This window comes from Carlito syrichta, unplaced genomic scaffold (genome assembly GCF_000164805.1).
Source record: "Carlito syrichta isolate Samal-C Ts95f unplaced genomic scaffold, Tarsius_syrichta-2.0.1 Scaffold288619, whole genome shotgun sequence".
NCBI lineage: Eukaryota > Metazoa > Chordata > Mammalia > Primates > Tarsiidae > Carlito > Carlito syrichta.
In genome coordinates, this window is record NW_007232715.1 from 3,222 (window position 1) to 20,123 (window position 16,902).

Consider the following 16,902-nt stretch of genomic DNA (forward strand, 5'->3'; position numbering starts at 1 on the left):
CAAAAAGAAATCAATTCACTTAGGCTTCACATTTCAATATTTCCCAACTGTATTACTTCTAACATCTTAGAAGTTTCAATAACTAAAGTTATAAAAGGTAGTCAGCATGTCGATGGAGAAGAAAGATGTGTAACTGGCTAATCAATCACACTTATATTAGATTATTTTACCTTTTGATAAATTACTTGTAATGGCATGCAAGTTAGTGGGAAACAAATCCCCAGGAAAGGAGTGGAAAACTCTTTTGTGGGGTTCAGAATGGTATTTTTTCAATGAAAAGGTAATTACCTGAATGAGAGGTGCTTTTGCTGCCCAGTTGGGTTTCTGACTGACTGTGGCTGACCGGGGTAAGGTCTTGGCAGCTTTGGATGGGGGAGTCTCTCCCTGTAGGGTTGGTGCCTGCTGGCTTCTCGATATTTTTCATCTCCATTTCTTCATGATGGATCCAGAGATCAGGAGGTCGGAGGTCTTTCTGGCTGCCCTTCCTTTTACCAACACTATGGGTCGCCCGTTTCCTATGGAGCAAAGTGAGAATGCAAATAGGAGAGTCTTTGGTCAATGTCCCTTCCCTGGTGGGTGTCATCAGCCAATTCAACTTTGAAGCAGGGAAGGAAACAAAAGACTCCCAGGAGGAGCCCTGTGAAGCCCAGGAATTGGCAGGCTTGTCTTGGCTGCCTGTCCTCTTCCTCCCTGGAGCTCACCACATTATAGGAGATGCCGTGCTGAATCCCGAGGGCCTCGGCTGCCTGCCAGAGAGCTCCTCAGTCCGGCTTCCCCGGCTGCAGATTCATGCACAAGGTGACAATGGGTTAGATGGAGCCATATGCCAATCTCCGGAGCGAGGCATAAGGTACCAGACGGCAACATCTGTTTAGAAGATAAATGAAGGAGTTGCTTCTAAAGGGCAAATGAAAATAAAAGGGCCAGAATTTGTGCCAACAGCCAAGATGGGGGCTTAGAAGAACATCTACACCTCAGCTGTATAATTTAATGTGCAATCGGGAAGCTTGCGATTTCAAAACAAAAGGCCACATGAGGACATTCTTAGGGGAATAAAACACTTTTGCCTTGCAGTCACAAAGTGTCTAGATTCAGACACAATGAAACCCGTCCTTTGAAAAGAGAAGGATGCAGTCTAAAAATACATTTCACACATCTCTTATTTGCCTCAGTTAAGATTTAGCAACCTAACTTTATATTTTTTTGGTGATAATCTCTTTTTTTGAGGCTAGTGAGATTCAAATGCTCCCTGCATGTTAAGTAAAATCACATATACTCATGTCAGCCATTCTCTACATCAGGGGGTCAGTAAACTGCAACTTCCAAGCCAAATCTGCCCACAGTCTGGTTTCGTAAATAAAGTTTTATTGAAACATTTGTTTTTGCATTGCAATAGCAAAACTGAATAGTTGTGACAGACATTGTTTGGCTTCAGAATTCTAAACAATATGTTATGTGGTCCTTCTCAGAAACAGTTTTTGACTCCTCCTCTAGTTTTATAAGTGTTATTCCTCTAGAATGCTCCATGTATTCTTGAATAAAGTCAAGGCAAAGAGTCTTCCAAGGCTGTATGCTTTCTCCTTCTCATACCATGGCAAAGCTTTTACAGCATAAATAAATACTAGTATCCTATTTTTTTGGTTTTGTTTATGTATTTAACTTCCACCCAGAATGTCTTCACAACCCTATTTACATTGTTTGCAATAATGCCTCTTTTAAGACAGAATGCAAACATTTGAAACCTAGCTTTGACAGAAGACCAGAGAATGATCTCTTTCGCACTTCCTTAATTTTCAATGAACAGTTTATTATGATAACTGCTTTTTAGGGTTGCTAAATGGTTCAAACAAACTATTCTCAATGAAGACACCTTGTAACCTGTGCAGAGTCATTGGGAGTGGCTTTAGTTTTCCGATTGCTGAATAAGCAGCTTTGTGAATATTAGGCAATTAATCCATGTTTGGCGCTATGATTTGTTGAATTTTCTCCAACATTCCTTTTTGTCTTTGTTAAAGTACTCTGATGAAAATAAGAGAAAAAGAACCCAGGCAATATTTATTTTGTATTTTAATAGAGAAAAAAAAAATACAACTGCTTGCATTATGCTTATTTCCAGGTAGCAACCCCATACTGTTTCTAGACAATGGTCTCAAATAACTCCGAGGTTATTTTCCTGTGTCTAGGATGATAATTAGCTGCTAACCATTCATTCTTTGAGTTCATCTGTGTACATTTCACCTGCCGACAGGAAACTGACCTGCAACTTATACATAGCTCTTTATATACTTTACCCCTTGTAACTTTATAGAAGAATTTAATGTCATTTTCAAGCTTAAAGATTTTTCTCTTTCTACTAGATCAAAATACTAAGTACTCTAGCACCTGGGTGTCTGCACACAGAGAACTATCAGTTCTCAAATTCCGGACACCATAGTCAGACTGCTCATAATAACTCAATCTTTAAATAGCCTATGGTAAAGAAAGTAGCCAAAAATCTTGAAACCAATAATAAATCATAAACGCTGGTTTCTCCTTGCTTACTTGCATTCCTTTTAATTCCTTCATTTATTTTCCAGTCCCTACGACTTCAGTTTCAAGCATCCCCATGTGGCTTCTATTTTTTTTTTTTTTTTAAGTTTCCAAACTGGACTGAGGCAGAGCCTTTTTGTGTAAGTGACTCATAACCCACATCTGTGAGGAAATTAACATGCCTGATAAAATGCATAGGCATTTCTGGGATAGGACTTAATCAGACCAAGACCATTTCTAAGAAGCGACTCACTCACCAAGCTATTTGTCAAAAATCTAAAGATCTCTGAACAGACATTATTTTCTTTTCGTATTTATTCTATCAATCACCACCTCACCATGTCTGTCTCCTATATTGTCTCTTATCAAGGGAGAAATCTTTGGCTGTCCCCTCCACCCTTGACTCCACCGCAGCAGATTTGTAATAAAACGAACATACGCTCATAACTAAATTGTCTGAAATTTGTCTTAAAACCTCCAGAAACAACTGTCACCCTGACCTTCTGCCCATCTGTTGGTTCCTGACATGGCTGCTGCTTATTGCAGGTCGCGTTCCTTTGTCTCACCATTAGAATCTTCAAAATGCGTATGCAGATGGTTCTAGTGCAGTGTGTTGCCAAAGTGTGGGCCCTGGACCAGAAGCATCAGCACTGCCTGGACACCTGATAGAAATGCACATTCTCAGGCCACGCCTTACAATGACCGAATCAGAAACTTGGAGGAGTGGGAGACATCTATGTTTTCACACTTTCTTGTTGAATCTGATATAGCTAAAACTTGAGAAGCAATGTCATAGTCAATTATCTTGTTATTGCTTGTTTTTATTTTCAAGTTAGTTATTCTATTAGATATAGAATATTTCCCATGTTTAACTCCTCCCTAAATACCAAATATATCTTTCCCCTCAGTCACCAGTAATTTATCTGCTTCCAAAATAGCTCTAGAACACCCATGTATTCTTGAATAAAGTCAAAGCAAAGAGTCTTTCAAGGTTCTGTGCTTTCTCCTTCTCATACTGTGGCAATGCTTTTACAGCATAAATAAGTACTAGTGTCCTAATTTTCTGTTTTCTTTGTTTAACTTCTGCCCAGAATGCTTTCACAACCCTATTTACTTACAACCTCCTTGTTCGTAAAGGTTCCCTTCAAGCCTCACTCCTGCGGGAAGCCTTCCTGGCCACTCTGGGTCAATGCAATCTTAGAACACCTCAGGCATTTCCCTCACCTTGCCATGGATCATCATGCATTGTATTGAGCTGTCCAGCAGCTCCCTTTGTGATATCCAATTCCTCTGGTGATCCTGGAGCAAAGGCTGCTTCCTTCCCTCTCCAACATCACCCGTTGCTTTACAATATTTATTCGTTTATTTATTCAGTTAACGCTGATGGAAATTGACTATGTGTCAGGAAATGTACTAAGTACTACAGCTGCAAAAGTGAGTGAGGCATTGAGAGCTTAATAAATGCATAAAAAGGCATGGCTCCTAGGAATTTCTGCAGCATTGGAGTAAGGAGCATACACTGGAACATGGCCAGGAGAAGAGCCCAAATCACGGGACACCTTGCCCCCCACAGAAACATTTTAAGATTATCAAGAAGTCAGTGGGGAATTGCAGAGAGATTTTAGCTTGAGCCTTAACGATAATCAGATGTGTTATTTTGCATGCTGCAGATCACATACTAAGCATGAGATGACTACTTGATTGAATAAGAACGTTCCATTACTGACATGGAAGTATTTTTGCACAGCTTCTTTTCTGGTTCATCATTGTTCTACCTGTTCCTTACTTTATACATAACCTGTTACTCTAAGGAGAGTTTCTTTCCTTTTCACTTTTAGCCAGTATGTTGGGGATGGGAACGGGTAAAACCCAACAGTGGTTGAGCATTTATTTTATCTAAGATTGTGTCCTTTGAAGTTCTAAAATACTGCTATCATCTTATAGATTCTCTTTGCCACATTGTAATACATTATTAAGATCCCCCTATGTGCTTAGGCATCCTTTGTCAAAGTTGTTCACAGAAGGCAGACAAATAAAAAGTTCTGTACTAATTTCTGTGGTCAAAAGATATGCCCAAGAGGCCATTGTGGCCATTGCCTGCTAAGCTAGAGCCAGGCCATGTTTCCTAGCTCCCTACTCTACCTTGGAGAGGTAAATCTCCTCTTTCTCTCTCTAAACTACTTTCTAAATAAACTGCATTTTCTAATCTAAATAAATAAAATAAAATAAAAGCAGTTGATCTCAAAAAAAAAAAAAAAAAAAAGATATGCCCAAGATCTGGTGGGATTGAGGTAGGAGCGTTCAGCCCCATCACAGGGGTTTAAGGAAGGCTTCAGGAAATAAAGGTCTAAGCGAGTGTGAAAAAATGACTACACGTTAACCAGAAAAAGATATATTAGGAAGCACAAATATTTCCCCTCTCCTTTCTCCTCCAATTATTTCCCAAAGGCTTCTAGCCTTCTAATTCTTTATTTGGTTTATTTTTTATTTACTAACTGCTATTAAAAAAAAAAAAAAACTTGTCTTAGAAACTCAGAATAAATTCTGCATAAGCAAATACAGTTGTATTTTCTGAGATGGAAATAAAATACATTGATGTCCTAAGTATTTTCCAGTCAAAATCCCTATGAGGTGATTACTGGAAAGACAATTAAAATTTAAAAAGTTGAAAATCAGTGAAAGTGGCCTACAGTAGTTAATGCAGCAGATTTCATTTAAGAGCTCAAACATTTGATGCTCAATACTGAAAATAGCTATTTTTGTCAGAAAGTGAATGTGTGCTAATCTTTATAACTTGCTGAGCACACGACAAATCAAACAGAGGGCATATTCAACTAGTGATTCTATCAAGTAAAACTTGTGTTGTATTTACATATTTAAATTTAATGTATTCAGGAAAGATTGGTGATCACCTACTCAGGTAACTGCCTTAGAAATGTAATAACAGTGTTCTGTGATATGCTCAATGTCAAATATTTTGTCTTTAGTACCTATCGGTAAATTCTAACTTATAACAGTTGATCTATATTGGCCAAGAAAATGCTACCACCTTATTAAAAAGCACAGAAAAAAATCCATCATTTTATGTTTTCATAAAACACTTTTTTCTGTATTAGAAGTTCTATAATCTTACTAATAAAAACTGTGTAAGGAGACTCTCTTCAAAGTACAGTAGTAAAAATAATTAATACATAACTAAAAAGAAATGCAAATTATATTCATTTGATATTAATTTAAAGCTAAATGCTACCATGAGATTCTATAATTTAATAGTATTCCATAGGGAATTTGTGTGCTTTAAAGGTAGAGGGGATAGAAAGTATTTAGTTCTATTTCTTATTATATTTGAAGAAACTGCCACCCAGAGATTAAGGGTCTTTCTTAAGTGACATAATTAGTTTATTTAAAGATGTAGTCCTAGAACTATAATTTAGGTTCTAACTTTCATTAGGTATTTTATATTATGAAGATGAAATCTTACCCACTCGCCTATGAACCAACCAGATAGTTCACTTCATTTTATACACACACACACACACACACACACACACACACACACACACACACATACATTTTAAAAGTTCTATAAACCATGGCTTATGGTTTATAAAAATGCATTGACACTAACTTGAATAAGGTATTACTGATAGTCCATAAAAATGTTTCAATTCACTGGAATGTAATTCAAGTCCTCCAACAATACACAAAGAATAACTTACATTCTCCAGCTCTCCCAGACAAAAAGATATGGAAGAAACCTGTGAATGTGCTTCTTACTTCACCTTACTAATTACATTAAACTGCCATTTTCTGAGGTTCTGGAAAGGATGTTACTTCTGTTTCAGTTTGGAATTGATTGTGCTTTCACCTACACCGCTTACTTTGTTCTAAAGAACTCAACAGTGGTGATGTGGGGGCAGAGGTCCCCAATGAAATCAAGAAAAACTAAATTAAAACTCAGAAATATTTGAAGGAGAAAAAGTTTCTGTTTCTCTTTCTTTCTGCTAGCATATGCAAACAAAGAGACCAAAATGATTGCCTATGGGTTTGTTACTGAAAAAAGACAATGAAACTAGGTGTGTAAACACACCAAGTAAACAGTAAGAGACTTTGAGAACGGGGTGAGAAAAAAACAAAGTGAGCAGCGAATTTGCTTTCTGTCATTCGTGGAACCATTTATTCTTTAATTTATTCCCTAATTACGAAAGCAACTCATACTCAAGGCTCAGTGTCCATTCTTTCCAAATAAGACCTCCAAGCTTTTACCAAAGTGTTTAGAGTGGGAGTTTAGATGATTTGAAAGTTTGTCAGCATGGTGTCAAATCCCATTTTTGCCAGAAAACTAATGTCTTATCCATGGAGAAACAAAATACATCCAGGAATCCAGTTCATCAAGTCAATACAACCTTCAGACATTCTTCTCACAGTAATGACAATGGGGAAAAGTTACAAAACAAACGTCCTACAGATTATTTAGTAAAATTTAGTTTAGTGAATGCCTTGATGCTTTGACAGCAATCAGAAAACAGGCCAAGTGTGGTTTTGGTGCCTTTTCCCTGTCTCCTTTTAGGTGGATCTTTCTCAGTTCTGGTCCAGAAACCTGCTGCCTCAGTCTTTTGCCACTCCATGTTTGCACAGCCCTCTCCTGGAAACGCTGCACCAAGAGATTGCCTTACTCAATGCCAATTACTTTTCCTCCAGAGCTCAGCACTCTGGAAGCAGTGTGAGTGATTATGGCTTCCCAGAATCCTTACACATAAGGCTGGCCCACTTAAGCTTGATTCCATCAGGTTTCTCATTTGGACACAGTGGACCGGCACACTAGCTACCACCAGCTTCAAAGCAGCCCATTCTCATAAGTGCAGCTGGATATAAAATTTGTCCTGCCATAGGAACAAATCAAATACAAAGACTGTATCCACACCCCATGTCACTTTCTTCGGTGTGTACATCTTCTTCACCTTGCTTCAGAGTGCTGGAAGCTTCACTCCAGATCAAGACGTAAAATTATATGATTTTTAAAATGAGAGGGAAAGTCTGAGCTATTAGCAAGATAACGGGAAAGTTATTTGCAGGATAATCTGTCTAACCACGTGTGCAATATATAGTTGTCAAACCTGCCACCTAGGGGCCCACGCCTCAGGCCTTCAGAGCCAGCACCATGCCTGAGGCCAAACAAACAAAATCAAAAACTCACCGAAGAGCCTAGCATAGTGAAGCCTGTGAGCGAGTATGGCTGAAAGAGAAACGTCAGGCTGGATTTGGAAAAGGCTAGAGAGTCAAAGAGGTAGAGAATGGCCAGATTTTTGCTGATTCCCAGACCTGGCTGACACAGGCTAATCAGCTGGATTTGAGGTGCCCCTGTAAGGAGAGAAGCTGAATTAAAACAACCTTTCCCTTTTCAGCTCTGTGCTTTGATGCATCATTTTCTGCCTGTGCTAGAACCCAGAGCTACGTGATATGAAAACACTTTTAAAGCCCTCAATACTTTTAATTTCTGAAAATTAACCAGAGGCAGGAACTTTGAACAACCTTGAATTTCTAGACTTTCTCTTCTTTTTTAACTATGACCTGCAATCTAAATACCCCATAAGACTGTAACTACATTGAGCTTAGCATTCTGTATTAGTCGTCTATCCAATGAGCACTGATTAATTGCATTCAGGCCTCCCTGAAAGAAGTGATGATAAGTGCAGATACAGGAACTTATCTCTAACCTTGTGTACATGATTGCACAGAGGGCCATAAGCGGAGGCATGGTGGAGTCCATTCTCCATGCGTAATTTAAGGAACACCTCCCTCACTTGAAAATGAGAAGTGGCCCAGGGAAGTGAAAGCAAATAGACATGCAAATGGGCGTCAGGTGAATTTTGTTTGTTATTGAACCTGCATGCCTAGACCTCATTTGCTTAATTATAGGCCTGGAACAGATAAAGGCAAGGTTTTTCCAGCGACAGGAGACAAGGAAATAGGTGAATCACAAAAGAACAAAAGGAAAGAGCTGTCAAAAATGCAATTCTAGAAGATTGACCTCAGTCCTCTTGGGAGCCAGCTGTTACCTACTTTCTCTGCTGGGCTGAAGAGCGCCGGGTGCAAATCACAGCCATGATCACGACCGCCAGCACTGTGATGACACCAACGGTGACCACGATGATGACAAGCAGACTGCTGTTCTTCTGAGGGGTGGCGCTGCCATGTGGAGGGCGCATCTGGCCAATGGGTGGCTCTGGGAAAAGACAGGCAAACGGAGTTCAGGTTTAAGGAGCTGTGGCTGCCAGCGTTTATCAAGTTCTCTCAGGGTTGTACAAGTTCCTATTATTCTGGGTGTTTCTGAAGCTGGAGAAAAAGAAGCAATGAAAAATAAAAGACCTCAATTATCTTAACAAGATACACGAGAACCTATGTGGGCTCAGAATGCTTGTGTGGGAACATTGATAGCAGCATTATTCCGAATAGCCAAAAGTAAAACAACCTAAAATGTCTATAGATTGACAAATGAGTAAACAAGTGTTGTACATCCATATAATGGGATACTATCCAGCCATTAAAAACACATAAAGTACTGCTACGTGCTACCACATGGATGAGCTATGGAAACATGCTAAATGAAAGAAGCCAGACACAAAGGATACATATTATACGATTCAACTTATATGAAACATCCAGAATAGGCATATTTACAGAGATAGAAAGTAGATTAGTGTTTGCCAGTGGGTGGGGAAGGGGTTGAATGGGTGTAGGATTTCCCTTTTGGGTGTTGAAATGCTATGGAATTAGACAGTGATGTTACAACAGTATGAATAAACTAAAAACCACTGGATTGTACATTTTTAAAGGGTAAGTTTATGGTATATGAGTTTTATCTCAATGAAAAGTTTAAGCTATCCTATCGAGTGGAAAGGGGAAAGGGTAGGAAAGATGTTACTTTATACTGTAAGAATCCCAAAGTGTCAAGAACCAGAAAAGGCTGCTGTATGAGAAAATGCTATGTGTTTGATGCTATGAAAAACAACTTGATACTACTCACTCAAAATTTATGACCATTCTTTTTAAGATGCTATCTCTAAAGAACATTTAATTTCCAACCTATCAAAGGTGTATGAATCCCACTTAAAAACAGCCACTGGGATCAAAAGACTACCATAAAGTCCTGATACAAGTGTTTTCCTGTGTTGCATCAGGACTCATTGTAGGTAACATTTAAGTGGAAAATGATGACATCATAAGATATTTGTGATAAGGTGCTTACCTAAACAAGAATGACTAATGACCCTTTCCATTACTTTCGTAAGCCTTCAGTCAATGATCAATCAATTAGAAATACTCTGTTCTGTGTTATGTTTGTTATTATGTTCTAAATATTTTTATAAAAGTAAATATTAGTTATAATTATATTTATAAATTAATTCAGAATGTATCAAAAATGAGTTTGCCAGTTTTCATAGACCTAAGTTTGATTATTTATCTTTAACAATCTATATTAGTTTTCTATACCCCTTTTTGCAAATTTTTGGCCTTTTGAACTTCAGTGCCTTTATCTTTAATGAGAATAATAATACTTATTGTATATAGTTACTATCAGAATTAGAAAAAACATATGAAAGGCATCCGTCTCAATGCCTGACACAAAGTAAGTTCTTACAGTAACATACAACTGAAGTATTAAATGAAATGTTGCCTAAATTAATAATCTATCGTAGCACTGGGGATATTTCTGGTGTGGCCTACAGTGTATTTAGGGATAGTATTTAATGTGAGTGCGAAGTTAACCTTTTCTTATAAAGTTAAAGTGATGCCGTTTGACAAGTTATCTAAGAATTATTGCTTTTCTAAAAAGTCACCAAAACAAATACATTGTAGTTGATTCATTATTATTGGAAAAGCAAGCACTTCTAATATTACTAGATTCTCAGAGGGAAGAACTCACCAAAAGTTTTTAAGTAGAACTTTCTGTTAAGAAATCATGATTACAAATGAAAGTAATAAGATTTCCTTGAAGCAACTGTTACATTGACCATCAAAGAATGAAGCAAGTAATAAAAGGTCAAAACTTCCTGTATCATAGTTTTACTTATTATTTAATAAGTTATTTTACAGTGGAATCATAATACGCCCTTTCTATACTTAATAAGTGAATTGATTGGAATAAATTAACCTTTTATGTGAGAACTTAAAGGATAGTTGGGGATCTCATGGATTTTTATTAGCATGACTTAAATTTGACCGTTCACCAATTTCTGACAAACTTAGTTTGAGTCGTACATAACAGCTCACAGTATAACCACTGTTTAAAAGACCCAGTAAGCTAAAACTATTCAATTTTCAACCCGGATTTCTTTCTTCCTACCCAGGAAGACATTTCCAGTCAAAGAATAACGACTGGATTCTGCTGAGCACAAGCGAGATGATCATGATGTCATTTGCCTCAGAGTATTGGGGCTCCTGAGGGCTTCCATTGTGAACCTTCGATTGCAGGCCTCTATGACTTCCTCCTAAAAATTCCTCTCAGTTGACAATGGCATTCCAAGTCTTTCATTGTTTTCCCAATCTCAGATCAAAGACTGAATAATCAGAATATCTCTCATCAATTAAGAAAGTCAGTTAAGAAAGTCAAGTGCAATGGTGTTTCTGGATGCAGTCAGTCCTTGTTACTTGCAAGCGCTGTAATCTATGAAGTTGCCACAAACACTGAATTAGCGAATACCGAGCTTCTAGAGGAAATACGAAGTTAAGTACCTGAAAGTCTCTGGTCACGACATTTTAATTAACCAATCAATCCATACATACCTTATTTTATGGGTGTTTCTGTTTATAGACACCTTAATTAAAATATAATGTTGATTCATTGACATTGAAAGAGTCAACAGCACTAGAACTAGTTTATCACACATATTTTCTCTGTTAGTCAGATCACAACCTTCTTTACTTAGGAACTCCAGAATACACTCTGGCTCTATATTTGGGAGCCATTTCAGATAGCGAAATCACCAACCAAAGCACAAAACTGTCAGAAATATTCCACAGAAAGGGCATTTTCTTATAGTACGAGAGCATAAACAAGAAGACAGGAGTCACTGTGTTCCACTTCAGCTGAATACGGGAGCATTAGGCAATCTAATGTCTTGCCACTCTACTCCACACATGTCCAGGAGTGGCCATGAAAGCACCATGAGTATTGATTTTGCTGTTGCAAACACACTTTAGCGCCTAGGTGAATTCACAAATACAGAAGCTGCAAATTATGAGGATAGACTGTGTATCTCAACACATCCAAAGACGGATCCAAATTAGGAAAAATTCTGGGACTCCCAAACCTAGATTAATTGCAGTTAGAAGTTATGGGGTCACCCTGCCTCCAAAAGGGGCCAAGCACATTTGCCACCTTGCAGGCTTCAGTGGGGAAACTGCATGAGGGAAGGACTTGTCTATGTCTTCTAGGGCACTGCAATTGTTGCCTGATTTAATGGGTGCATCACTCTGACCACAAGGCCTGGCACAGAGTTGGCCCTATATGGACATTATGATGTGGCTTAACGTTTTTGAGCCTATGTGATGCTCCCAGTTTAAAGTATTAAAATCATATCATAATACATCAGTCCCAACTGTTAGCCTAATCGTGCGGGTATAGTGTCTGAGTAATCAAGACGTAGATGTTTTTCGTTAAAATCATTGAGAAGGGAGTCAAATTTTGTACACTCTCATGGGCATTCACTTTTATTTTCATGATGTTTGTTCACAGGAAAATGTTTCAGCCTTTTTCTACTACATTTAATAACAGCAAACGTACATGTTTAATGATGCGATGGGTCTAAAGTTTTAGTAAAGATTGAAGTGTGTTTAGTAAAATAGTTTCAATTTATATAAAACTTCATAGACTTTCAAAAATATTTCATTTTTAAAATCACATTTTACTCTCATAAAAACTTTGTAGGGGGTTTCCTGATAGATCAGAGTACCGAGTACTTAATTGCCAGATAGAAAAGAATGTGATATATTGACTCCAAAAGCCCTGGCTCCTGTTTTGAGGATTTCTTTCCCTTGCCACCATGGCTGTGTCCCAATAGCTACCCAATGTCAACAGACAGGCAAATAACGCGAACACAGGAATGGCAAGGTCACCTCTGAGGAATGAAAGAAGTATAATAAAAGCTTGTAGTTGGGAGTTGAACTTTATTCCTCCAACTCTAACGTTCTCTGGCAATAGCTTATTATTAGAACACTTTATGTTCAACGTATGTCTTAATAATCTTTATAAGACTTTGAATTTGAACAGAAATTAATATAGCCTTGATTATTTCAAATCATTTTCTTGTAAATTAAGGTGTTATATCTAGTTCTCTTGCTGTTTCCACCACATACTCAGTGACTTCCTTCAATGAAGTCTTTAATGTCTAAGCAGGTGGGAATCTAGCTACTTCTTCCAAACTCCTGTTAATATTGTTATTTTTATCTCACCCCACGAATTACAAATGGTCTTAATGGCATCTAGAATAGTGAATTCTTTCTGAAAGAATTTCAATTGGCTTGCCCAGTTCCACCAGAGGAATCACTATGTGTGGCAGCTAAACCCTCACAAAATAGAAGACCTGAAAGTCAGAATTACTCTTTGACTCATCGGCTGAATAATGGATGTTGCGTTTGTAGATGTGAAAACAACTTAATCTTCTTATACATCTCCATCAGAGTTCTTGAGTGACTAAGTACACTGTCAATGAACAGTACTATTTTAAAAATATATTTTTTTCTGAGCAGTAAGTCTCAACTCTGAGCTTAAAATATTTAGTCAATCATGCTGTAAACAAAATGTGCCGTCACCCACACTTTCTTGTTCTGTTTGTGGAGTACAGTCATACTAGATTGCATAATTTTTAAAACTTATTATTTTAAAGACGTGTGGTAAAATTCAGAATTAGATATACAAGCGGTCATCATACAGGTAAAGTTTGGCCCTCACTTCTCCTGGTTTGAGATCAGGTATCCTCATTGATGTTATGTGCCCCTGCTCCCGGTAGTGTCCAATACTCAGTGATCTATCACAGAAACCAAAAACTGAGTTCCACATATTATCACTCATAAGTGGGCCCTGAACATTTACCATAATACTTTAAGAAAAGAATTAGTATAATTCTTAATGGTCCTAGGACCTTTGGAATGGTACATGGACATTATCTTCAATTTGAAGTCACTAGCTTTGTTATTCCCTTACAAGAGAGTCAGCCTGTCCTTTGAAGCTTTGAAGGCAGGCATTGACATCTTCTCTCTAGCTATGAAAATCTTAGATGGCAACTGCTTTCAATAGTTCTGTTTACACTGACAATCTACTGTAGGGTGTAGCCCTCTTCATGAGTGATCTTAGCTAGATCTTCTGGATAATGTGCTGTAGCCTATCCATCAAAACTTGCTGCTTCACCTTGCACTTTTATGCTATGAAGACGACTTCTTTCCTTAAACCTCATGAACCAATCTCTGCTACCTCCCATCTTTCCTTCTGCAGCTTTTTCACCTCTCTTTGCCTTCATAGACTTGAGAAAAGTTAGAATCTTGCTCTGGATTAGGCTTTGGCTTAAGGGAATGTTGTGGCTGGTCTGATCTAACCACTCAAGTATTCTCCATATCAGCAATTGGTTGTTTCACTTTTCATCATTTGCGTGTTCACCGGAGTAACACTTTAATCTCCTTTATGAACTTTTCATTTGCATTCATAATTTGGCTGGCTGTTTGACATGAGAGACTAGCTTTGGATCCATCCCAGCTTTTGACATATCTTTTTTACTAAGCTTAGTCATTTCTAGCTTTTGATTTAAAGTGAGAACTGTGTGATTCTTTTACGTGAACAGTTAGAGGACTTGTAGAGCTATTATTTGGCCTCATGTCAAGAATGTTGTATCTGAAGGAAGAGCGAAGCCAGAGAAGAGAGAGAGAGACTGGGTCATGGCCGGTTGGTAAAGCATTCAGAACACACACAATATTTATATTTAAGACCCTCATTTTATATGGGTACAGTGTGTGGTACCCCAAAACAATTACAAAATAATACCAAAGACCACTGGTCATGGATCACCATAACAGAGAAAATAATAGTTTAAAAGTTTGAAATACAATAAATCAAAAAATCAGCCGGGCGTGGTAGTGCATGCCTATAATTCCGGCTACTGGGAAGGCTGAGGCGGAAGGATCGCTGGAGCCCAGCAGGTCGAGGCTGCGGTGGCCGGGAGCGGCCACTGCACTCCAGACTGGGTGACAGAGTGAGACACCAACTCAAAAAAAAAAAAAAAATTTGGAATATTGCAAGAATTACTAAATTATGACACAGAGACATGAAGTGAACACACGTGTAGAAAAACGGTGCTGGTAGACTTGCTCAGCACAGGATTGTTATAAAACTTCAATGTGTGAAAAAAAGAAATATCTGTGAAGTGCAATAAAGCAAAGCACACTGAAAAGAGGTCTGCTTATACAAAACTGCAAATGTAGTTTGTGCCGAAAAAGAAAGTAGAGAGTTTCACGTAGCGAGATGTAACATGAGGACATATGGTGGTTGGTGGGGGGTCATGAAAGGCCTTGCTATGAAAGTAACACTACGGCGTATTGCTAGGCTTTAGTTCTTTTTTTTGTAAACAAGGGAACTGAGAACAGACTAGGTGCCTGGAACATTGTGGGTAAAAGGGAGAACTGCACCTGATAAGGCTGGAATGAGAAACAGGACCCAGTCATATCTAGCCTTGCAGGTCACATTCAGTTATCCTAAATGCAACTACAATCCCTTTAAGGGCTTTCCTCCAGAGGTTGATAGACTTGACTTGCTTTTTTTTTAAAAACAAACAAACAACTCTGGCTGTTTTGTGAAGTGGGGTTGGTGGTAGAAGCAGAGAGATCAGCTGAGAGGATATTGAAGTTTTCCAGAGACAGATGATGATGGCTTGAACTGAGATGGTGGCAATTACAATCAAGCAAAGTGGACAGTTGTGCAATATAGTTTGAATGTAAATGGGCAAAACACGAGTTGGCTGGGGGAAGCAAAGAATGACAGAGTCAGATTCGGAAGCAACAGTCCTTATGTCTGAGATAACGGAGAGGGTAGAAAGGACGGATCAGAGAAGGAAGAGCAAAAGTTGAGTATTGAATACATCGGGGGAGAAATCTCATCATACATGCTAACGAGGCAGCTAGAACACTTACCTCTCTCTTCATTAGAGATATCAATTTGGGAGTTGGCAAACGGATTGAATTGGAAGCCCTGGGAATGGATGTGGTCATCAAAATCAAGAGGTCAAGACACAAAATAGAGTTGCTGTTCCAAGGCTAAGACCTCTATTGTTCAAGCAGAATAGGAAGGCCTTGGAAAAGGCATAAAAGACCAAACCAGTTTCCTGGTATTTATCTGACAACAGAACACTCCCCACCTACCCAGAGGTTTTCAAGGGACCCTGGAACCTTGGAACAATATTTAGAAAATGATAATCTAGCACTGTGGTTTTTGGTTGGTAAGATTTTGTACACCAATGGAAAATTAGGCAATATTTAGAGACATTTGGGGTTGTTATAGCATGGAAGAGAGGAGATACTTACTCCTAGCATCCAGGAGCTTCCAGCCAAGGATGCTGCAAATCATCCTACAATATGCAGGACAGTGCCCACAGTAAAGAACGATCTGACACTAATTGTCAACGGTACCGAGAAAAGCGCTACTCTAATGCTCTCTGTGTTCAGGTGAAACAGTGAAATCCAAAGAGTTTGTGGGACTTGGTCAGTGACACAGCACTGAACCCTGACAAAGTCAGTTCTAGACTTTGGCGTTTGGGATTAGATTGGAACCTATCTATCCTTTGGGATAGATAATGGGTGAATGATAGGAGAGCACAGCCTCTTATTATATCAATGCACAAAATCCTAAAGCCACAGATTGTTCTAGTTTTCTTTTTTATTATTTAGCAAATAGCTGTACTATTTTATTTCTGGATCTTTCTTTTGCATAAGATGTCTGCGGAGCATAGCATTGAATGTCTTCTCATAGTTGACCTACCTCAGAATGATCATTTCACAGAAATATAGCAGGAGCTTTATACATACTCTACCTCGGTTAGGTAAAATGTTATTATCTGAATAAACAAGACAGTTTTTCAAAAATAAAGGGAAAGCCATGGCCTTTTCTCTGATATCACTCCAACTGAATCCATGCCAAATTTTACAGAGAACCGAATATGGTTGAGGATTCAAACATTAATTAATAATGATGATCTCTTTTTATTAGTATTGCAGTGCTAAAGTATTAAAACCTGTCCAGTTAACTTTGTTTTTAAAGGTTGAGGTCAATAAAATAAATGTATGGGGTTCATAGATCTTTTGTTCTAACTTGTTAAGTTGACTTTACAA

The 16,902-nt window shown here is 38.2% G+C and overlaps 1 protein-coding gene across 1 annotated transcript in view; it reads right to left on the reverse strand.

Annotated features, from left to right (window-relative positions):
- Positions 1–288: 288 nt before the first annotated feature.
- DCC (DCC netrin 1 receptor) overlaps positions 289–16,902 on the reverse strand; it is a gene marked incomplete at its 3' end in the record, with an annotated part of 403,497 nt that continues 386,883 nt past the window's right edge. The window contains exons 18-19 of the mRNA XM_021710347.1: positions 8,593–8,755; positions 289–515 (exon numbers count right to left, since the gene is read on the reverse strand). Coding sequence (XP_021566022.1) covers positions 289–515; positions 8,593–8,755 — 390 coding nt within the window. The remainder of the gene's footprint in view (positions 516–8,592; positions 8,756–16,902) is intronic.